The sequence below is a fragment of the Dermacentor albipictus genome, chromosome 8, assembly GCF_038994185.2.
Source record: "Dermacentor albipictus isolate Rhodes 1998 colony chromosome 8, USDA_Dalb.pri_finalv2, whole genome shotgun sequence".
NCBI classification, from domain to species: Eukaryota; Metazoa; Arthropoda; class Arachnida; order Ixodida; family Ixodidae; genus Dermacentor; species Dermacentor albipictus.
The window spans coordinates 77806817-77828353 of record NC_091828.1 but is presented as its reverse complement, the minus strand read 5'-3'; the positions used below and the strand labels follow the sequence as shown (position 1 = coordinate 77828353).

The 21537-nt window shown below is 45.5% G+C and overlaps 1 protein-coding gene across 3 annotated transcripts; it reads right to left on the bottom strand.

The window, feature by feature from the left end:
• Positions 1 to 1592: 1592 nt before the first annotated feature.
• On the bottom strand, positions 1593 to 21537 carry LOC135896061 (MIF4G domain-containing protein B-like). Of its 3 annotated transcripts, XM_065424406.1 has the most exons (7): positions 21382 to 21537; positions 21125 to 21284; positions 19255 to 19302; positions 12487 to 12637; positions 6408 to 6526; positions 5257 to 5583; positions 1593 to 2024 (listed from the first exon to the last, which is right to left on the bottom strand). In XM_065424406.1, the coding sequence occupies exons 2-7, from the start codon at positions 21191 to 21193 to the stop codon at positions 1800 to 1802; spliced, it is 939 nt and encodes a 312-aa protein (XP_065280478.1). In that variant the 5' UTR covers positions 21194 to 21284; positions 21382 to 21537; the 3' UTR covers positions 1593 to 1799. The 3 variants fall into 3 exon arrangements, with proteins under 3 accessions (XP_065280478.1, XP_065280463.1, XP_065280471.1); XM_065424391.1 differs by lacking the exon at positions 21382 to 21537 and having other exon boundaries at positions 21125 to 21375; XM_065424399.1 differs by lacking the exons at positions 19255 to 19302; positions 21382 to 21537 and having other exon boundaries at positions 21125 to 21375.

Below are 21537 nucleotides of genomic sequence, written 5' to 3'. Positions count from 1 at the left end.
AATACATGACTGATTTGAAGTGGTTAACAGTTGTTAAATTTGCCTTCAAGGTCAAAGACATTAGAAATGAGAGTGGTTAAACGGAATACTTGTAAAAAATGCGCTCTAAATGTGTTACAAAATATTGCCACACGTAAATGAAAGCTAATATGGAAAAGAACACGCACATATCGAGAACCGCATGGCTATGTAAAAGCAAAGCAGTGAAAGTTAAAATACGTACTTTTGTTATGAAACTATAAAGTTGTCTAATACTCTCATAAATGCATCGTAATCTTCAATTGTCCGTATTGATAGAGTCTGGTTAATCGACTAAGTAGAGTTACCTGGCAGACAGTAATCTAAAAATGAAGTGGTCCGGCAATGTCGAACACAAACTCGATGAATGTGATCAGGCCTTTGTGCAATGTATGCTAAGAATACATTTCAGCTGTATTATTCTTGATCTACAGTCGTAGTAGCCCGATATATACTAGTCAGATAGTTCATGAACCGAATATAATGGTTATGAACCAGACGAAATGAGTCGCTTTAAATATATTTGCAGTTGGTCCCATATTGTTGCACCATGCTTAAGTTCACTCCTGACAACTGTTTTATTTGAATAGGCTGAAGTGTAGTTGGGTGTTACGTATCACTGGTTGCATCACTGTAACGAAGCACTGATGCCCAGAATGACAGGGTGTTTAAGATAACGTCTAAAGCAGAGTGAAAGCGTGAGCAGCTTTTTGTCATGTGATGTTGCAAAGCGAAAATCAGGGCAGAAAGCGTTTGTCCTGTCCATATGGTTTGTTTCTGTCCTTATTTTGGCTCAACGACATCACATGATGAACCAACTGTCCCAGCAGTCAACGCTCCTGAGAATTCTGCGTCACTTTCCCTTGTCCATAATAGGGGAATCGGTGGTCTCTAAAATGTAGTTTTATCATCTGTGTGTGAATAAAGAGATTTACATTAGGGGATGCAAGCGTCTTTCATCCTGTACATAAGTACATTATGTATGTATGTATGTATGTATGTATGTATGTATGTATGTATGTATGTATGTATGTATGTATGTATGTATGTATGTATGTATGTATGTATGTATGTATGTATGTATGTATGTATGTATGTATGTATGTATGTATGTATGTATGTATGTATGTATGTATGTATGTATGTATGTATGTATGTATGTATGTATGTATGTATGTATGTATGTATGTACGTACGTACGTACGTACGTACGTACGTATGTATGTATGTATGTATGTATGTATGTATGTATGTGTGTATGTATGTATGTATGTATGTATGTATGTATGTATGTATGTATGTATGTATGTATGTATGTATGTATGTATGTATGTATGTATGCATGCATGCATGCATGCGCGTGTGTGTGTGTATGTATGTATGTATGTATGTATGTATGTATGTATGTATGTATGTATGTATGTATGTATGTATGTATGTATGTATGTATGTATGTATGTATGTATGTATGTATGTATGTATGTATGTATGTAAACTTACGCGTATGGGCCCATGTGTGCGTACTTGCGTACGTACGTACAGTAGTCACCTTGGACAGGTGCGGAAAAACAACATAGCGAAAAAAATATTTACGTGCCCCACACAAAACATTTATCAAGCGTCAGCGCTCTGCGTCATTCCTGTCGGATGTGTCTTGCTGCCGAACACGGGGTACTAGTACAACGCCGCTGCTTGAAGGGCGTCACTGTGGCGACGCAGTTCTTGAGGCCGATCCTCGCAAAGAATGTCGTTTTGGGAGCCGTCGGACATTTTTTGGAGCCCTAACGACCCGTACCACTGGACAAGCCGGGCTGCTGCGGAGGGCTCAGCTGCCAGCCCGCAGCCTGGAGCTCTTTCAATTCGAGCAGCACGTGGCGTGACCGGATTGGCAGGCCCTGCATTTCCAAGGTGGCGTGGATCTCGCGCAGCAGGGCCGCCAGTCGCTCCGGGGCCACACGCTCCAAGGCAGCGCCAGCGGTGGTCAGTGCCGTCCGGAGGCAGTCCATCTGCGACACGAACCAAAGAAGGCGGCGTGTGAATCACGTTACACACACAAAGAGAATATGCGGGACACAAAGCCGGCAAAAATTGCTTATTACAAACAAAGTGCCTGTGCACACGCATACAGGGACGAAAAAGACGAATATTAAACTGCATTCGGAAATACGTGTTCTAGAATAGCATATCGGGAGCCTCCTGTTGCATGAACATAAGGTGTTCACGCAAGAGGAGGCTCCGTAAGAAATGAAGAACGTAGAAAATCAAGCCGAGTTGGCGAAATCTTCTTTAATGTTGTTGCACTAGAGCACTGTTAGATCGCTAAATTCACTGCGCTTATTCAGAACTTGTAATTTGACATAATTATAAAGAAAATTGGGCAGAAACCATCAACAAGGACTGTCAATGTAAGCGAATATACAAGTGCTTCCTAAAAGCTATCCACCTTCAATATGAATTATGTACTGGAAGGTGCATATTTGCTGCAGTAAGGACACTTATACAGCATATGCAGTTTCATTGCGTAATTGCGTATAGAAGAGCGACATTAGCCAGCACATTCGTCGTGGTAGTACTGATTCGTCATAGACGAGCTGTCTCAAAGCCAGAGGGATAGCGATTGTAGAAAGGAAGAGCCCTAATTCTCTGCAGCCGATTGGCGAGCACGGGTCAGCTCATTGCCGACAGGGAGGAGGTGTAAAGGGAAAAGAAGAAGGAAAAGGCCGTCACAGTGGCTGGCGTCATGGCTTCTGCGGGAGGTAGCGCCGGAGTGAGAGGCCACTGGCACCTTTCTCTTCCACTGCCACGAAGATTGCCCGCCCCCAATAGCTCCACCACCGAACCTAAACTCTTCTTAAGCATCCCATAGCTCTCGTGCGACAGCTTGTGTGTTTGAAAGAGCTGCAACAGGCGGCATGCGGGGAAGAACGCGCCCTGCAATTCAGTATCAGTTTTTCCTACTTGTGATTCTTCATCCTGTCCTGAAGGCAAGGCATGCAAACATTCTCGCCTTCAGCTCGCATAAAAAACAAGGAAGAGCAAATGATATCTTGCCAAGCAGAAAAATGCCACATTGAACAGGCACACCGAGCTGATTGCACGGAGGCTGTCGCAATCCAGCGGCGCAGGTTCATGAAAAGTAAAGAATGGCGAACCCACTTCACAGCGATGGAAGTGAAATTGTAACATTAGGTGTTCAGAGACAGCACGACAACAGCGTTAGTTCGAGCAGGACCAAGTCGATAACGTGAGTTTATATCGCAAACAAGACAAAGACGAACGAGCAGGCTAGGTGACTGCAGGTGTGGGTCAGATACGCGATAAATTTATAAGAGAAACGAAAAAACGAAGCCATAGTGCGCCTGTGACAGACGCTAGAGAGCAAGAGAGTCATGAGATCAGTTTCATAAATGTCTGTGTCGCGGATGTGCAGGAGCACTTCCTGCGACTGAAAGTGCTGCTGAAGCGAACCGCGCTAGGGTCAATGTCGCAGTTACTCGTAGTTTTCCGCGGTGTAACAGGGTCTGCGCCGGGGCTGATTGCAAGGAGGAAGATTTAAACCTCAGCAATCACGTCGCAGTCGCATGGCTCGGACCCGGTTCATCTAGCTGAGAATTGGTGGTTGCCGCTGCGTTCTGTTATTTCCCCTGAACCTACCCAAAGCGAATAAATCTTCTCAATATAATTTATGTATGTACTTGAAGACTTAACTAGTCGGAAAGAAAAAAAAATTGGGAGGGGCTGTCTCACGATGACTGTCGACGGCAATAGCGGGAGGATTATAGCGCGTGAAAAGAGAAGGACGAAAGGAAGACGTGACACACGCCTTTCGTCCTTGTCTTTACATGCGCTATAAGCCTCCTCATGTCATACCAACGAGCCCAAATCACTGCATTACGACGGTAATACTTATTGCGTAACAGCGTATGCGTAATGCGCAACACGGTATTGCTACAAGCTTATGAGGCACATTTCTCAGATTTACTCATATATATATATATGTATCACATGGCAATCAATGTCGTATTTGGTAACGACCCGACAAAACGTTTTTCGATCACACATGGACAGTTGGACAGTTGTCCTCCCAGAGGCGTTTTTTTTTTTCAGTTTCCCTATGATATATGATAAAGATATTTTCTCACTTGCTCATAGTATAGCTCATGAGTACCATCTTTGCAGGTCATATGTTTGCATGTATACTCTCCTATTTCCGCGTTCAATTTGCTCTTAATATGTGATGTAATTCAATGATATACTTGTACCAGATGTGAGGTGCTGAAGAATAGGGGTTTTGCACTTCCGTAAGGCGGGTGTGCGTGAGCACTTATGCGTCTACAAGTATCTGATCTTGCTGAGTGGTAATTCTCCCCCTTGCACCTTTCACATAGCGCCTACTGATGACGTAATATTCAACTAGCAAGCAATATGCGAAAGCAATGTTATTGAAACTGTATGTCCTATTTATGCTATGTCAATAAAAATATGCTGAAACGTCCCCGCACAGTATTGTGAATGTGCAGAATGTCTTCTGGGTAACGCGGTTATAGTGCATTTCAGCCTTACACTAATGTCCACTAATACCCCAAAAATGTAGTGAATATCAAGCAAATACATTTATATAACGTCTTTTAACGTAAAAAAAGAGAATTTTGACAGTACCATCAACGTTACGTTCACGTAAACTGGAGAAATCTCAACCTCTACTGGAGGTGTTGAATCTCCAGCTGATATATCTAATGTACGTCGAGGCAATTTTCGTGGTTTATAGAGTAGAAATCCCAACACACTGAAATAAGTCGGATTGCGGTAAACGCCAGAACTAGGTTTCGAAGGGTATGCTGAAATCAGTATTGTCTTCATCATAATTATCATCGCTACCGCCATAACCACGATTCATAATTACACTCGGCCGGTAGTGATATTCCTAACATTGTTATATTCCGTCAGGTTCTCGAGTTTTGCAACTATGGCGTTTTAGTCAATCAGTGAGCTAGTTGTACTTTTGTAAACGAAAGAGAGCTGAGAAAGTCGACAATTTCAATATACAGCGAAGTTGAGATGCTCAAGAATAGCAGACAGGCTATTTTACAAGTTCCAGCTAGGGGAGAGGCCGCAGTAACCTTCACCGCAACAAACACTGTGATCGCCATCTGCTGCAGCGGGTACAGTGGTGGGTCATACAATCTGCAATAGCCGGAACTTTAGGAAGCGCTACATATCACGAAAGTGTCTCCTCACCTCGGTAGGATTGTAAAGTGACGGCGGCTGCAGGATGGTGTGGCAGCTGACACAAAGCAGGGTTGCAAGCACCATCATGCTTCTTGCTTTGGCCGTGGAGGCGGTGCCACCGCGGCAAGGCCTGAGCGTGTTCTCGAAAAGTCCTGCGCTGAGGCCGTCGAGGAGCTCGGCGAGGAAGGTGACGTAAGCCACCCAGCGCCTGGATCGGACTGTGGGCTGGTCGGGCGGCCTCAATACTTCGTCGCGGCTGTTGAACAACTCGCGGCAGAACAGCAACAGGCTCTCCAGAAACGTTTCGCACCCTTCAGCCTGGGCACGTTCACCGCGCTTGTAACGCGCAGGCACGGAACAAGTTGAGTCCAAGGGACGAGGTCGCAGGCACGTAAAGCAACTAATAAAGTTTGCAAACGCTGTGAGGCTTCTCTTTTTTATTCATTACAGTAATAGAAGCTCTAATTCAAGTAACATGATGTAACTGCCTACAAAAATGCGTTCATGAAAGTTCAAAAACTTGAAAACGACGTTTACTAAGAAAATTGACATTTAAGCACGGATGCTAGCACATTCACTGCACCAATTAGGTGTTGTAATGTGTTTATAACAGGAAAACATAAAATTAAGCCGACTCGGCACACGTACGAAGGAGCTCACCTTCTTCTATATTTAGTCTTATTATTTGAATTTTTTTCTAGTATTTGTTTTATGCGAGACACATGAAAAACACGCCCGTAAATTATGTGAAAAATATACATGTGTTGGCGCGTTCAACGCAAAAGAACTTATGACTAAATAAAAGTGGATATGCCAGCCTATACAAAATATCAGGATTATCAATCAAAATAAGCTGTCAACTTAAGGTACACCATATTTTTAGGAAGGATCTGATGCATTAACTTGGTCAAGGAAGACATGCTCATAAAGCACTTTTTTTCAGCGCACACTGTGAGATCTTTCTATTGTTGCATATAGCCTGTTATGCAGCTAATACGTCGTTTTGTTGGAACACTACGCCGCGGTTTGATGTTAGAAGCAGGCAGAGCAACAGTGAGATGCTTGAACAAGATTCGTCACATCCGCCATCGCACTGTAGTGTAGGTTTGAAATAAGACGAGCCAACGAAAATGTATGAGAAGGTGGGACATGTGAAGTACCTCGATGATGGCGAGGCAGAATTCGGCGGCTGGGATGGCATAGTTGACCCTGCGGATTGCTGACTGGCAAATGGCAACAGCCAACAGCTTCAGGTCGTCCGTACTCAGTGAGCTTGGCTCTGCAAAATAAGAGAGTTGGGGCCATCAACTAAATATTGAAAGACGAAGCATTACTACACCAGCAGTGCAAAAAAAATGACTCGTAATAGTAAACGTCAAATAAAGGCTAAATAGAAATCAGAAAGAATAGTTGTACGTGTAAACAAGAATCGAAAGCTATGAAAGATTTCGGATAGTAGGAAACAAAACAGCACGCCTTCGGAAGGTTCTCGTAGCTGTGCGTTACCTCACCTCTGCGCACACAATTGAGAGTTCGTAGAAGGAAGACCCGAAGGCCGCGCAAGCACTCGGATCATCTTTATAAATTGTAAAAAAAATAACATCTTTCTTTTGCACAGCTGGTAACGGCTCAGTCACTTCTGAAAAAAAAAGACATGGTACCACGACCAGCACTGCGGCTCTTCCAATCTGGTAAACTGTCATCAACGACCACCGAACTCCAGAAGATGGTGCATTTCACGAGGAAACTCATGGATTAAGCCAAGACGACGAGACAGCCCAAAACTGCACGAAGGCCCTCGCGACGAGATCAAGTCTAAGCTTCCTGGATATGCAGAGGTAATGTAAGCAGTAAGCGAGCGATTTCATTTTTTTTTGTCGCAGGAGATGAACAGTAACAATTTGGAGAAAAGGGCAGTACTGAGAATGCATATTGCGGTAATGGTGACGCAAAGCGAACAGAAAGGAGAAGAAAATCATACTCTGTGGGTGCTGTCACACACATAAAGCCCGATTAAGCTATCAGAAGTGCTGAAGGCTTCGCCAACAAATGGAAATGACGTTTATACCAAAGACAGCTGACGGCAGATCTGGCATAGTAATCGAGTACGACCTAAGGGTCCGGTGAGCGCTTCGCAAGATACTGAATCCGCCGCTTGTCCAAAGACAGGCCGCCAATGCACCAACAAGAGTGTTATTACCGAATGACCTCGGTCTTTTCCAACCACCGTGATAATTCTGCCGAAGGTGAAAACTTCTCCGTGTCATGGTGATAAGACAAATGGGCGAAAATGTTCGGGGTGCAGAAAAAAGTAATATAACCCTGGAGAAAATAAATTGGGATTTAAGGTCGTCACTGCTGGGAAGGCAGCGCCATCGGATTCAAGGACTGCAGTTACCCGATTTCAATTATTGCATCCAATGTATACCTACAAGGACACGTATTGGAGTGCATAGGTTTTAACACAATTGCGCATGACACTATAGAGCAATCTCGAGCCACTGATATCTTGCAATAATTGTGAAGCCCATAAAAAAAATCTACAGTGCAAGATTCAGACGCATCTTCGGGGGCTTGAGGACCAAATCGTGCGCATCAGTGTGGCCGATTTAGCTTTTTTTTCGGTTAATTTATCCGTTTTTTTTGTGTTGCCAAGCGAGGAAGTTTGTTCCCTAGTCGGCGCGTTTTTTTTTCGGTTTTCATGTAAGTTTGGCTTCTTTTTTGGCCATACAACAATTTAAATGTTTTTAGATAATAATTAGCACTGCGCGTGCCGCAAACGTGTGGCTTATCCATGTTGCCACTGGAGGTTAGAGGGAATTATCATTTTCACTGATAAATCGTGTGCTTCCCATTTCTTCAACCATGTCTCCATGCCTACTCTGAACTATAAGCTCTAGCAGTTTCACTCATCGCAATTTTCGCAGGCATGCTTAAGGGGACTTTGCTTCGTGAAATACCTCCGGTGAAATACATAAGAACATTCAGGAAAGAATAGTTAGAGGAACCGGAGCTTCGAGGCTGGTTGATGGAAATTCGAGGTGGTGGCAGACGAGCCAAGTGCGTCTACCGCAAATCGTAACTTTGTGCAAAGCACGGGAACTTAACTCATGCAAGCTGCTACGGAGAAACATACTGCGGCAGCGTAACCAATTTTTCCTTCAGTAGGCAAACACTGCTGCTAGTGCCACAAAATAAGCCTCAGATGCCATGCGCTGCTGAAGGATGCCTACCGATGTGCGAGTGAGCCCAGACTGCGATTGTGGCTTCGGACCCCCTAATGGCTGAACGATAAATGCTGCTTGAGTTAGGCGCTGCCCAAGCACGCTGTTCACAATCGCCGCGATGGAGGCCTACGGGGTCAATAATGGCAACGGCCGTAGACCTAGCCACGCATCAGAACAAATATATGCAGAGGACGCGCAACCCCACTAACATGCAACAGGTGGCATTTTTCTCTGTAATTTTATTCACTGCTCGGTAGTTCAACTTGTTTTCTGGCAAATGGCTGTAAGCATATTTTGTTTCTTAGTTTTGTTTCGCAATACGTTGCCGCACTTCACAGTTCCGCAAAAAGGTGCTTAATATTATTGATAATTCACATCTCGGATTCTATAAGGGACGGAAAGAAACAATTTTCTGCGCAGTTTAATTTTTGAATTGCGTTTTATGTAGACGCAATAAACGTTTTGACGTCATTCTGACTGTTGTCTAATTTAGCTGGCTGTTAGCGGATTCTGGTTGTTCATATCGCGGTTTTTAGTTTTCCGAGTCTCGATTTCCGCATTTCTTTTTAGTTCGAGTTGGCAACACTGGTGCGAATCTATGTTTGGCGTCAATTTAAGGCAGCAGTTAGTGGAAACACATACCAGAGAAGATAAAAATAGTTGCCTATTTAATGTCCTTGCAACCTTTAGAGCCAGTTTGATCTATCCAAGGACCGAAATGTTCTGATCGCAAAAACAAGCACGTGCTCAAAGCCGAGAAAACCCCTGCCACCAGACTACAAAACGACCAAAATATGAAGGAAAGCCTGTCACTTTATCATAAAACAAAGAACGGCGTTCACTTATATAGCTGACGGCAGCTGTCTCGTTTCAAAGCCATTCCGACTTGGACGAAGCTTGCAGTGTGCAATTCACCCAAATGCACCCTTTGCACTGAAACGGTGTACAGTGCACTGAAAGTGGCACAAGAAAGCCCGCATGGCGCTAAAATAATAATAAGAAGCGCAGCGTGATTACGTTTGCTGTTGCAGTTTAAGAGACACCACACGGCATTCGAGAGACGTTGGGGAATTACAAGGAAATTTAGTCCTGCGAAAGCGCCGTCAATTTTAGTTTCCTCAAATAGCTTTTGTGTCTCACACGTTCATGTGATCTCAGATGGTATTGCTTTTTTCCTGCTCGCTGCTTTCTAATATTTTCTTATGTATAGACATGTATACATATTGAGGCTACTGCAATAAACCCCAAATTTCTAATCCATGAAGTTATCCATTTACTCCTCAGTGTTCACGTAGCGCACCCATAACGCCGTGGCACAAATTAGGCAACCTGCTTACCTAGTTATACACATTACAATATCATGAAAAGCTTTGCCCCTTGTTGCTGGCGCTGCACTCCATTTTGGTGGCGAGGACATACCGTGGCACCACCATGCAGAGTCATCCGTGTGACGTGCAAAATTGGATTGCTCCGCCAGCCCTCCCCTGCTCAGCCCGCTGTCCATTTGGCGTCTTTTGTTGTTCTTCCTGTTGCATTTCACTTCAACGAAATCAATGATTTACTGCTGCGGCTTCGTCACTGACTGTATGATATGTTAAATATCATACCTTAGACACTGCCCCGATTGCCGGCGTCGTCTATTACGTGGCCACTGACACGGAAACCACGGAGGCCGAGTCCACTGCTTTTGTAAAAGGTACGAAACCATTGTGTTGAATTAAAACTAAGCATCAGATTGGCTTTAGCGCGTGCTTGCGGTAAAGAAACATAAATCTGTCGACCGTGAAGTTTCATTGATTGCAGGTTTGCATCAACAAACGGGCCGCGGTTGGAATGGCATTCGCAAGTTATTTCTGTTTAGCATGCATACCCACACGTAGCACGACGCACGGCGGTTTCTCAGTTTTGTGGGAAGCAACCTATCTTGCCTTGAGCTGCATACAGCCGCGACCTTTCCCACGTGATATAACGCATACACACGAGAGTGACATGCACGTGCACGCACAATTCAGAGAGTTTAGCTTCGGTATTTTTCTGACAGGGATCCGATTGGTGACGTTGTGGCTAGATAACATATTACGTTTTCACCAGTGTGGCGACGAGAACACGACTGCCTGCGGCATTATTTTAATATTTATCTGTTGCTTCTTATTGCGCGAATCTCATATGGATGTCACACGGTGCATTTCCAATCGCGATCGAACCAGATCGGGATCGAGATTTCGGCGATTGACTCCTTCTCGCAGCTTCGAGATCAAGAAATTTGGTCTCGATCCGGCTCGCTCGCAATCGAAAATGCGCCGTGTGACACCCGGCCGTATTACATTGCGCACTTGAATGCACTTGCATGCTGAAAGGTGTAGCTTACTGTGGTCTAAATGGCAATTTTTTGTTTCAGTGAATATACCGGTCTCCAGCATTTACACCTTCATTGGTGAGCAGTATGACACATCGCGGCTGCTGCTAGAAGGCGAGTCTGTGTTTGAAGCTGGTCACGTTGTCGTCTGTAGTGTAAAGCAACATAAAGAGGATGAAGTGATACTGGCTGGGCTCATTCTACAGGCATTAGCTATAAGTAAGGACTCCCATGAGCTGGAAATAATGAAGGAAAGACAGGTGACAGGCGGCATCATCTTCTTGAAAAGCAGGGTAACGACAAATTCCCTTTAAAATATTTTCGCACTCAATATAAATAGCCTTTTTCTGCAGGAATATTGAAGCCTTCATATAAGCCTCAATATTTATATAGCTAAGGGTTCTCAATCTAATGATTGATTGCTTGCACCTCCACCTAGGCAGCGCACAAGTGTAAGCACATGATAGCACTGCTATTGCACATTCATGCAACAGAAACGTTTGAAGTCCTTCCTTCTACTGACATATGCCTCAGCAGTAGGGTAAAGAACAGATGATAGAAGCAAGAAAGAAGCATAAACCAAGCGTGATTGTGGAGTTGCCATATTCTAAAAAGGTAAATTTGACTAATTTAGTCGTGAGTTATTGCCCAGAAAATGGAGAGCCAAAGAAGCAGTGTAACATGAGGAAGTTGGAATAGTTGCACAAAACATGCAATAAATTAATCATTCGGCAGTTTTGACAATTTAATAAATGAAATGAAGAAATGGCTTGATTGTCAGTGCTTTGTTCAGTTTCGTGTAGCAACGCATGTAAACTACAGTAAATAAAATATATAAGCACCATGCTGAATAATAGCCTGAAAACAATGCCATTTGTTTAAAAGGGTACTTCATTTCTCGGAACTGCGCATATGAACTCAAACCAAGTGCATAGTTTCCTTTTCAGACCAGGAAAGATGCCAAAATACCTAAAGAAAACATCCTCGAGAGGCTGCTCCATGGATTGCGTCATGTCAGCTCGGCACTACGCGTCACGTGAGTAGCGCAGCGTTGTTCGCGAGAATGTTTCGTAGAACCTCCGCAAATTTATGCCTTGGTAAGTACTGCACGAGCAGACGCGATCATTCTACAGGAAAACTTTTTTTAGACAATTTGTCATATCAAGGATTAGTCTTCTTCTGCACCAACTGTAGGCAGCTCTTGTCGAGGTCCGACGTTTTTCCTTGACAGAAAAGTTATGTTTGTTCTCGGCAGCATACCGGGAAGCTTGCCTGCAGCCCGACAGTATGTGGCAAGAAGCCAGTAGACTTAAATTTGAATGCTTTAGTGTATAAAACACAAAGCAATGTAATATAAAGGAAATTCAATTTGATAGTTTCCATTGTATTGCAGGGAAAGCATAGCTTAAGAAATGCAGCGCGACATCTAGCTTCAGAACGTAGCGGAAGTCATCCGTGGCTTACATCCGGCACAGGAAAGGTTACGTTGCTTCTTTCACTAAAGTGATGGCTCTTATATACCAGCGTTCCCCCGTAAGAAAAGGAAAAAGATAACCCTTCAATAAAGGTTCTTACATGAGGAGCGAAATTTACACTTGGTGTTGTCGTGCCTAGCATTTTTTTTAAAAAACAACTCGTGCTTTACAATGGCCTCACCCTGCATCGCCCTTCTGAAAACGTTATGGCAATCGGCAGCCGATGGCGCAAACACTTGCGAGACAGCGTCTGGAACGTGTGAGCCTTCGCCATGAGCCGGGGGTTCCACTGCCTCCGCTGGAGTGCTCAAGCAACTTGAAGTAGAAGGGACCTGCACAACAGCACGAGAGCATTGCATTGACGGAGGGAATGCCGATGTGAAGATTGCAGCATGTTTCTGTGGGCGCATCACGCTATGTCACCTTTCAAGCCCTATCGAGACGGCGAAATGACCAGGCGAGAGCAAGCACCGACACATGTCCGTGGTTCATCCGAAGCTTTACAACCAGCTCAAGAAACAACAAACATACACAAAACCCACAAATTGTGAAATGTGCGTTTCCGGAAGAGGACGAATTCTTGCCGCTTCTTCATATAAACGTGAATGTAGCAGGAGTACGTGCGTAAAAGAAACACATTTGAGAATGAAAAACACTACAGAATTTATGAGAATTGTCTACTAATGCGCAAGCATTCTTTGGTTCGGCTGCTGCTTCGCTTCTGCTTAGCTATTTGGCTAGCTTATGCATGTCTACCCATCGCTACCAACCATATGCTGTTACACTGTTATAATGATTATATGTGTTAACCTGACCAATTATGCATATATTTTGATGATATTTCTTATCTCATGTCAATACGCCATCACAACCGATTTTTGTTTTGGCCAAATCACATCTTTTCTCATTTTCGTTTTTTGTTGCGACCTCCACGCAGCGACGGCGACGTCACCAATGTCTTTCTATTTTTTAAAGGTTACCCATCATCTACTATTACACTGTTATAACATCTACCATTCATCTACGCTATCGTTTTTTATACTGCGCAATACCAAAGCAGGCTTCTTTGCACACACATCAATAATGCGGCAAAGCAAGGTTTCAAGAAAAATAACCTTTCAAGGGGGCATGGCGGGACCAGTTATAGCGATAGCCATTTTATGGACGTTCCAGGCACAGTTTTGCCGTCGGCGTAGCCGTCGCCGTGATGCTTCGTGTAACGTCCAAGGGCGATAACACCGTCGTCGCGCGCTGTATGATGTATGTGCGAGTGAACGCGTGCGAGGGGACCCGACGATCGCGGCTTTTTCTCTCGCGTGCAAGCAAGGTAGGTGGGAAGGAAGTGCGCCGTTTTCCGTCCCACTCTAGGTTCCAGGGTGAAGGGAGTGAGGGGGCGGCTTTGTACTGCGTATTCTACGGCTGCGTGCGTCATATGTTGAAAGCAGACTGTGGTTTGAGAAGAGTGTAGGTGTGCCGATGACTCATTCCTTTGTGCGTGCTGCGTTCTCGCCGCTCAGTTTGCGTTGAAGGGACGGACACCACGAAGGTCACTTCGCTCGCTGCTGCTGCCGTGCTTCCTAACACCAGTGTTTCGGCAGTGATTGTCGGCGCTCATCGAGTGTGATGTGTTCATGCTTGCCTGTGCTCGCTGACACCATGCTTGTTAATTTGGTTATCGAATGTTTGCAAATTTATACTGCCAATAAAACTACTACCTTTACTTTGTGAAGCTGTCTACTACCTTGGTATTGCAATGAATGCTTCGTCTTTCGGGCGAAACCATCTTTTTTATTTTCGAATTCTTTCTTATCAATTTTAAAGCTACCAATTATCTGCATTTACATTATTACAACTAAATTTCTCACTTTAGCCAATTATGCATTTATTTTGCAAATAAAGGGTGTGACAGTTTTCGTGTTAGAGATTTCGCCGAGGTACTCGTCAACGAATGCTTCCGCACTAGGCCCCATCATGCATTTGGCCCCTCGTAGACTCTCATCAGTCATTTCGAAATCAATAAGTGATCATACTGCACTGCAAAATCGCTTTTTCTTGCCTCATCAAAGCCGCAGGAGCAGTACAGAAGCGCGAGAGCATCCTGGACGCATGAAAAGTCCTTGGCCACGAGCTATGCGGTGGAGAGAAGGAGCCGGCCACACTCATCACCACTGAACTTATGCTCTTTCCGGCCTAGTGGGAAGGCCGGAGCAAAGCCTGCTGCGCACGCAATTTCGGATGCCACGTGTTGGCAGGCAAGGCCCACCCAAACTTATCAGGGATGAAGTTCCCCAAGTACACTTTTAAGCTGTGACAATCGCAAAGGATCCTTGTGGCTTTTAACCTGGTTCCCATGAAATGTGGTCGGTTTGCTCCAATGTTTTGCTGCGCTAGCAAAACCTTCAAAACGTTCTCTTATGAGTGGTTTATGTAATACGTATATGCACTTTTCTGTCAACGCAGCTTTAGATTCCTGCAGTTTCATTGCCTTAACACGATGGTGTTCTGGGCCCCATGACGCAGAAAATACGGTGTCGGCGTCCGGCATCCGCCGTCGTGTAGGCGAAAGTTACCCTATATTCTATACAGCACTAAAGTTGTTCTTCTATCAATACGTTGCTCATACCTTGTATTATATTCTTTATAAAGTTATTCCTCGAAATGCTCCAAATGACAGCCTACAGACAAATGTCGTGAAACAAAACGTCGACAGGGCATGCCTTTTATTTTAAGTCTTCTCAGACTGAATTATGAAAAATGCAAAATGAAAAGTTTCAACGTGTCCTTAGCTATCCCCTAAGAGACGCGCAGGCGAATGCCATGTAATGGCTACTGTAAAACAACTTCATCCGCCTTAATTCACCGAAATGCACCTTAATCCACCATAATCCACCTTAATCCTTCTTAATATACCTTATCCGGCCTTCATCCACCATAGTCCACTCTAATCCACTATAAACCACCTTATACACCTTAATGTGCCATTATATACCTTAATCCATTCTAATCCACCTTAATCCGATCACTAATCAATCATTAGTTACCTTCCCTAATAAATCGTCACCTCTTATATACGGCTGGATATGCTTTGGCTCGTTTCTGGCCTTCGTTGGGCCACGTGATATTTTCTATACCTCACAACGCGATTATGCAACAGAGGCTTTCACTCTAAAATTCCCAGGTGTACTTAGTGATCACCTAAGAGACGCGAAGGCGAAATTTTTGTAAAGCCTATTGAAATTGACCTTAATCTACCTTAATGTGCCATAATCCGCCTTAGTGGACTTTAATCCACCCTAATTCATTTTAATCCAATCCCTCATCAATCGTGAATTGACTTACTTTGCTAATCATTACTGATCTCTTATACACGGCTGGACATGCTTTCGTTCGCTTGCTGACTTCTTTGAGTAACGTCATATTTTTTCTGTATCTCACAACGCTACCTTGATACAGAAATTTAAGGCTTTCGCCTTAATGGCAGGTAATGGGCCCGCGCAAGGGGCCGCGTTTCTACAAGAAAGCTCGCCTTCTCGTATAGCTACAGAAGCTGCAGTTGCCGGGAAGCGTGAGAAGCATTCATGAATCTTCGAATGCTATCACGCTCCATTCATAAAGGGGAAGCTTAAGCATACTCGTTTTTGTTGCACAATGGACTAGTCGTAGGCATAAACGACATATGGTCGCCATATGCTGTGAGGCAACAAGAACTGGAACTGTCACCTTTGTCGAATAGCGTCCACTGATATCGTTTGCATTTCTTGTTATACCACTAGGAACAAAATCTTCCAACTTATTTAGACCTGCCATTTCCTTCCTCCAGGGGGAATAGGTTCTATTTTAGCTCATAGCTTCCGGCACATTGCAACAAATGATGCCTTTTTTTGCGATAGAAATTACATGAACACTGCATGCGAATTTCAACCGTCGTCGTCGGCATCAAAACTCCAAGTGTGCTAAGATCGCACTCGCGCGTAGGGTGCTGTAAGTGGGAAAGAAATCACGAAAGGTTGAGCCCAGAAGGATAGTGACTTGAAGAGGCTTGATGTGGGCGAGTTGGCTGATGTGGCGAGCGCATGTCCGTCGTACATGTTCTTTTAGTACGCATCATTGTAGCGCTATTTTTTCTTCAAGGATGGTAACTTGCTGCGACGGCGTCTGCTAGCATGCGAAAGGGGTGCAGGCGGGGTGGATGTGCGCCGACTTTTCGTGCTTGCAAGCGATAGATGGGGAGATGTGGGCAGAAATGATGGGGACAGGAAGAGTCGCAGACTAGGGCGCGTCTTCGCTTGTACTCCAGCTACGCATATATAGCATATATAAGCACGCCTACTCGCGGTCCTATCTTGTAAATACTTCGAGGTGGGTACGAAGGCTAGCCAACCTGAGATAGCTGATGGCTTCGTGTGCGCTGTGTTCTCGTACTCCAAGTTTGCGGTAAAATGAAAAAAAAACACAAAGGGGAATTCGCTCACCGCTGCTGCGGCTCTCTGTCGCGCCAGAGTTCCGTCAGCGAGTGGACGCAGTCATCGAGTTAAACGTGTTAGTGTTTGCCACTGTACACGTGACACCGTGGTTGTTAATTTTGTTAGCAAGCTATTGTTTCGAGCACTTTACACAGCTGAGAAAAGTGCTAACCTTCTGCATATTGCTGTCGAACAATTTGCTGCCGCAATCAATTCGCCTTTTGGGCGAAACTGAAAATTTTGTAATGGGTAACCAGAAAAATATGTCGCGCAAACTCCGGGTGCAGGGTTCCCTTTCTTGCACTCTTTGCAGTATTATTCTTGTTTGAACTGGTGACTGTGCAGGACCAAGGAAGGAATGTGGTCATAGAAAAAATATTTCTTTTGGTACTTATAGCAGGAAACTTTCAGTGAGCAGGCAACTTATGGATCGGACCCCACCCCATCATCTGTGTGGGGAATCACAGAAGGGGAGGCAAGACGCAATAGTTTCGGTGCCCCCTAAGCGAACGAATCAAAACACCATAGAAAGAAAGAAGCAAAATGAAAGGTTTACACGAAGAGCTTCCCACGATCACCTATGCCGCAAGACGCTTGCGGCACAGGTGATCCAACCTCCCTGGGCTGATAGCTAGGAGAAATGACACGTAGGTGTCGTGCGTGTCTAGGCAATCCGCGGGCAGGATAGCAGCCTTTGGAACCACCTTCAGCGCCTATCAAGTTGTTGTAGGTTATTACCATTGCACAGGCCATATTCTAAACGCGAGACGTGCACTCTATACTGGCAATGTCCGAACTAATCCAGTTTGTGTGTTGTATGTAGGCGTTTTGGGGAGCCGATCTCGAAGATAGTGCAGGGTAAATATATGTGCCACTGGCGCCACTTGGTATGTGGCATTGGATATGTGCACTGGTATGTAAACGGTGTATATGCACTGTGGAGACTGGGTATGTCCCACTCGGTATGTGCAAATGGGTATGTGCCCCTGGGTCCATTTGGTTTGTGCGACTGGGTATTCGCCCCTAGGTGTGTGTCTCTGGGGCCAGTCGGTATGCCCTAGGGGGAACTGGGAAAAGGCCATTGAGTTTGTGCTACTCTTTAACGCATCTTTTTGGCACCAACTTACAATGATATTCTTTAAAATTTCTGCAGTTCAGGGTGGAATCAAAGCCTTGACATCTGTATCGAGATCACCGTGTCTGAATATATGTGGTGCCAGGCGCGCATTTCATGGCGGTGTCATTAGATGGCGCAGCATGTTCGGTGGGAATAAGGTACGCAGATACAATGCCTCATTTACTAGGTGCTTGCCGCGTCGCTAGTTTTTCTATTGTAGTGGAGCTTCCTGTAGTTAAGGGTAGTCGCGGAGAGATGGCGCTCGCTGCCGACCCCACTTCCTGTTGCGGAGGAAGTGACGATTACTAGCCTGGCGAGCGTTCGACCAATGGCTTGAAGAGAGACCGCGGGTCCTGCCTCCGGGATCGCAACAGATTCCGCTAAAATTTTGGATGCAAAGAAAGGTGATCCCAATTTCGAGAAGCCTCCGCAAGTAGCGCTTGCAGCCGGCCCAGGTGGAGAGGAGGAAAGAGGAGAGGGGCCGGAACCAGCTTCTCAGCTCACGCGACAGGCATCTTCTAAAGGAGGTATTGCTAGATAAAACAAGTTTTCAAGGTAGCGCCACTCCCCCTTTCCTGCTGGTTTCCTCTTCACCGAACTGCTCTGGAGCGCCCCCAAGAAGGGTCAAAACTAATGAGGGGGTGCACAAAAAGGGGAAAGCTTGGCATGAGTTATCACGCCAAATAGAAACAGGTACGTTTTGATAGAAGTAAATCGCATGTACAAAAAACAATTGCTTAGTTCAACGTATAACGCACAGCCGAAGAAGAAGCACAATGCGTGCTGTCCAGCTAGCAACGTTATGCTTGTTTTATATTTCATACCACTAGCCATAGCACCTCGCATGCTGCGATGTCCCTCGCATGCACCCGCTTCGATCCAAATTCACGCTTGTTACTTGTTCTAAACTCCGACGGTAGAAAACAAACGGTCAAACCAGCCATCGCTTAGCCTCACTTCATGCTTCCCGCCGACATTAGGTATGATTTGTCGTTGTTATTGTGATAAGCGCTTTGTTTGGACGCTGTTTGGCCTATACAGACGACGCCGAGGTATAAAAAAGGTTTGAAATAAATCTGGCATATGGCACCACATTCTTAGTGCTGACGATGCGTGGACGATGCGGAACGCTTTAAAAGTCAAATGGTTCATTTCATTATTATTTTCTACTCCGCCTTGTACGGTACGCGATGACGGTAAAGAGCAAACGCCAACTAGACGCCGAGCAGACGACGCGGCGTGGACTAGCATATTCAGAACGGCGTTTGCACCATTTGTCAGCGAAGCAAACCTGTAGGAACTGCTGAGAAAAAGTTTACTGCAAATCCAACGAAGTCCAAGCATTCAAGTAAACGTGGCTTATACTTACAGCGCCAAATATTTGTTGCAGTGATGCACCCCCGGCACCGGCGTTCTCCTGCGTGTTCGCACAGACGACCTAGTCAAACAGCTGCTTCCGCGCTTCGACGCGGACGGCGTTTGACTCTAAAATAAATGCCTTCAGTGAAGTGTAGTGTGTCTCATAAGCGGCGTTCTGAAGAGTCAAGGATACAAGGTATGAGAACGCAGGTGCTGGCCCAAGGTGAATATAAATGTGGTATATCTGTTACCACGGCTCATTAGTCTATTGTTGCGCAACAACGGACGCTTAGGACGCTACAGACGTTGGTAGGAAGCAACAAAACGCGGACGAAAACATTTTCATGCGCTCGCCTTTCTCATTGTCCGAGGGGGCCAGTAGCTTTCACAGAGCCGGAAGGAGCTTCTCGTGCAGACTACTACAGTGCCGTGGGCTTTTTTAAGGCAGCTGTCGTATTGCACTCTAAAGCACCGTCGTATGTCCTGGCTACGACGACGCGTTTTCTTCCAGCAAAAATCCGACCAGATGCTTAGCGCATGCGCAGCAGCTTTGAACCTTTTTCAATATATTAAGTACGACCTCTAGTCATATAGCACATCGCGAGCAAGCAATGCGCCAATCACAGACTCGAATGAAGTAGAAGAGAGAGGAAGCGCGAGTGAGGAGGACGGCGCAAAGAACAATGTCGGTACCTTGTAAACTTGTTTTATCTAGGGACCATGAGTGGGAAGGGCGAGAGGAGAACGCGGCTGCATAAAGGCCTTCTACAAGATGAGTCTCGGCGGTGGCAATATAGTGTGTCACTACCGTAATCGCGTTAGTAATCACATTACCATCGACGTTTGTCGAGGTGGGTTCTGTCCGAATTTTCGAAGGCATACGACACACAGGCGCACTCGTAGCGTTCGGCACTGATCATTACAGGACTATGAAGCCCTGCTTTAAGCTATTGTGCCTATGCGAGTAGACTTGCATGTAAAAAGCATGGGAAGAAAGCACTGAACAGCATTGTCAAGGTACGCAGTCAATTTGCAGCAGTAGTACAGGTGGCTATATATATATATATATGTATAACCGCCACCGGCGACCTCTCCCGCCTTCTTCACCACAGCGAAGAAGGTGGTTGAAGATGAGGATGGTTTTTATCTGCATAGCACCTTAACCTTCAGACACTGCAAAATTCTTGTGCGACAGTACGTACGTGTCGAAAGAGCTGCGGTCGTTAGCATTCGGCTGCAAACACCCCGCAACTCAGTCGAGCTGAGAGCGCGTACAATTTGCGTAGGCGGCATTGAAAGTCCCAGCAGCACAGAACGACCACTGACAAACGTCGATCGAGAGGTCGTCAAGGCAAAGCGCCAAAGAAAGTCCTTGGCTTTAGCATGAAATCCCTCACAGCTCACAAAAGCAAAGCCGTTCATTATCTGCAAATTTGACGTGTGCAGTTGTAGTCGGCAGTTGTAGTCGCGCATTCGCTGACGGCCCCTACCTCTCATTTCTCGCGCCGAGGCACCGCAGAGAGTGGAATGCTTCTATTTGAAAGAGTTATATTGTTTCGCGTTCGTACACCGAGTGCGTCTACCAAAGAGCGAGCGACACGCAGTCACCTTGTATGCTAAGTGACAAAGAAGTGGAGGCATCATCAAGGCCAGATCAACCGGCCCTGAAAAGAAGGCACGCCAGCATTCCATCCTCTGCCACCGGTAAGAGCGTCGTGCGCTGTCGCACTATGAACTTTACTGATGTGCGTCTGCATGGAAACAGACGGCGAAGCAAACCGTAAACTGTCAGCATAACTTGCTGTTCCTTATGCACAGAGACGCGACTTCAGTTTACGCGATGTATGGTCTAATGGAAAAACAAAATCCACTTTGGTCACCTGATCCTGGCTGCCATTCGGGCTGTCATCCTGACTCCCTTGCGTCTTGCTCTGCTTCCTGCGTTCCATGCTGATCTGTGTGGAGGTCTGAACCACCGCGTGCAAGTGCGGACATCCAACGGAACGCCGTGGAATGCCGGACGCAACAAAGTGCTTGAGTCTGCGCATGACAACAAGGACTCTCTTCTACTGCATGGTATCCGTTTACGATTAGGCGTCAAAGCAGCCGGTGAGCGAGCATGCCAGAAACGACTTACATCGGCTTTCTGTCCGTAGAAAATGCGACGCCTGAGAGCGGCGTCTCTCTCAATGGAACGCGCAAGCCAGCGCAGGCTCGGGACGATGCTGATGCTGATGATAATGATCTCACAAAATGGCGCGAAACCGTAAGGGCGAATTGGCAATCAAGCAGG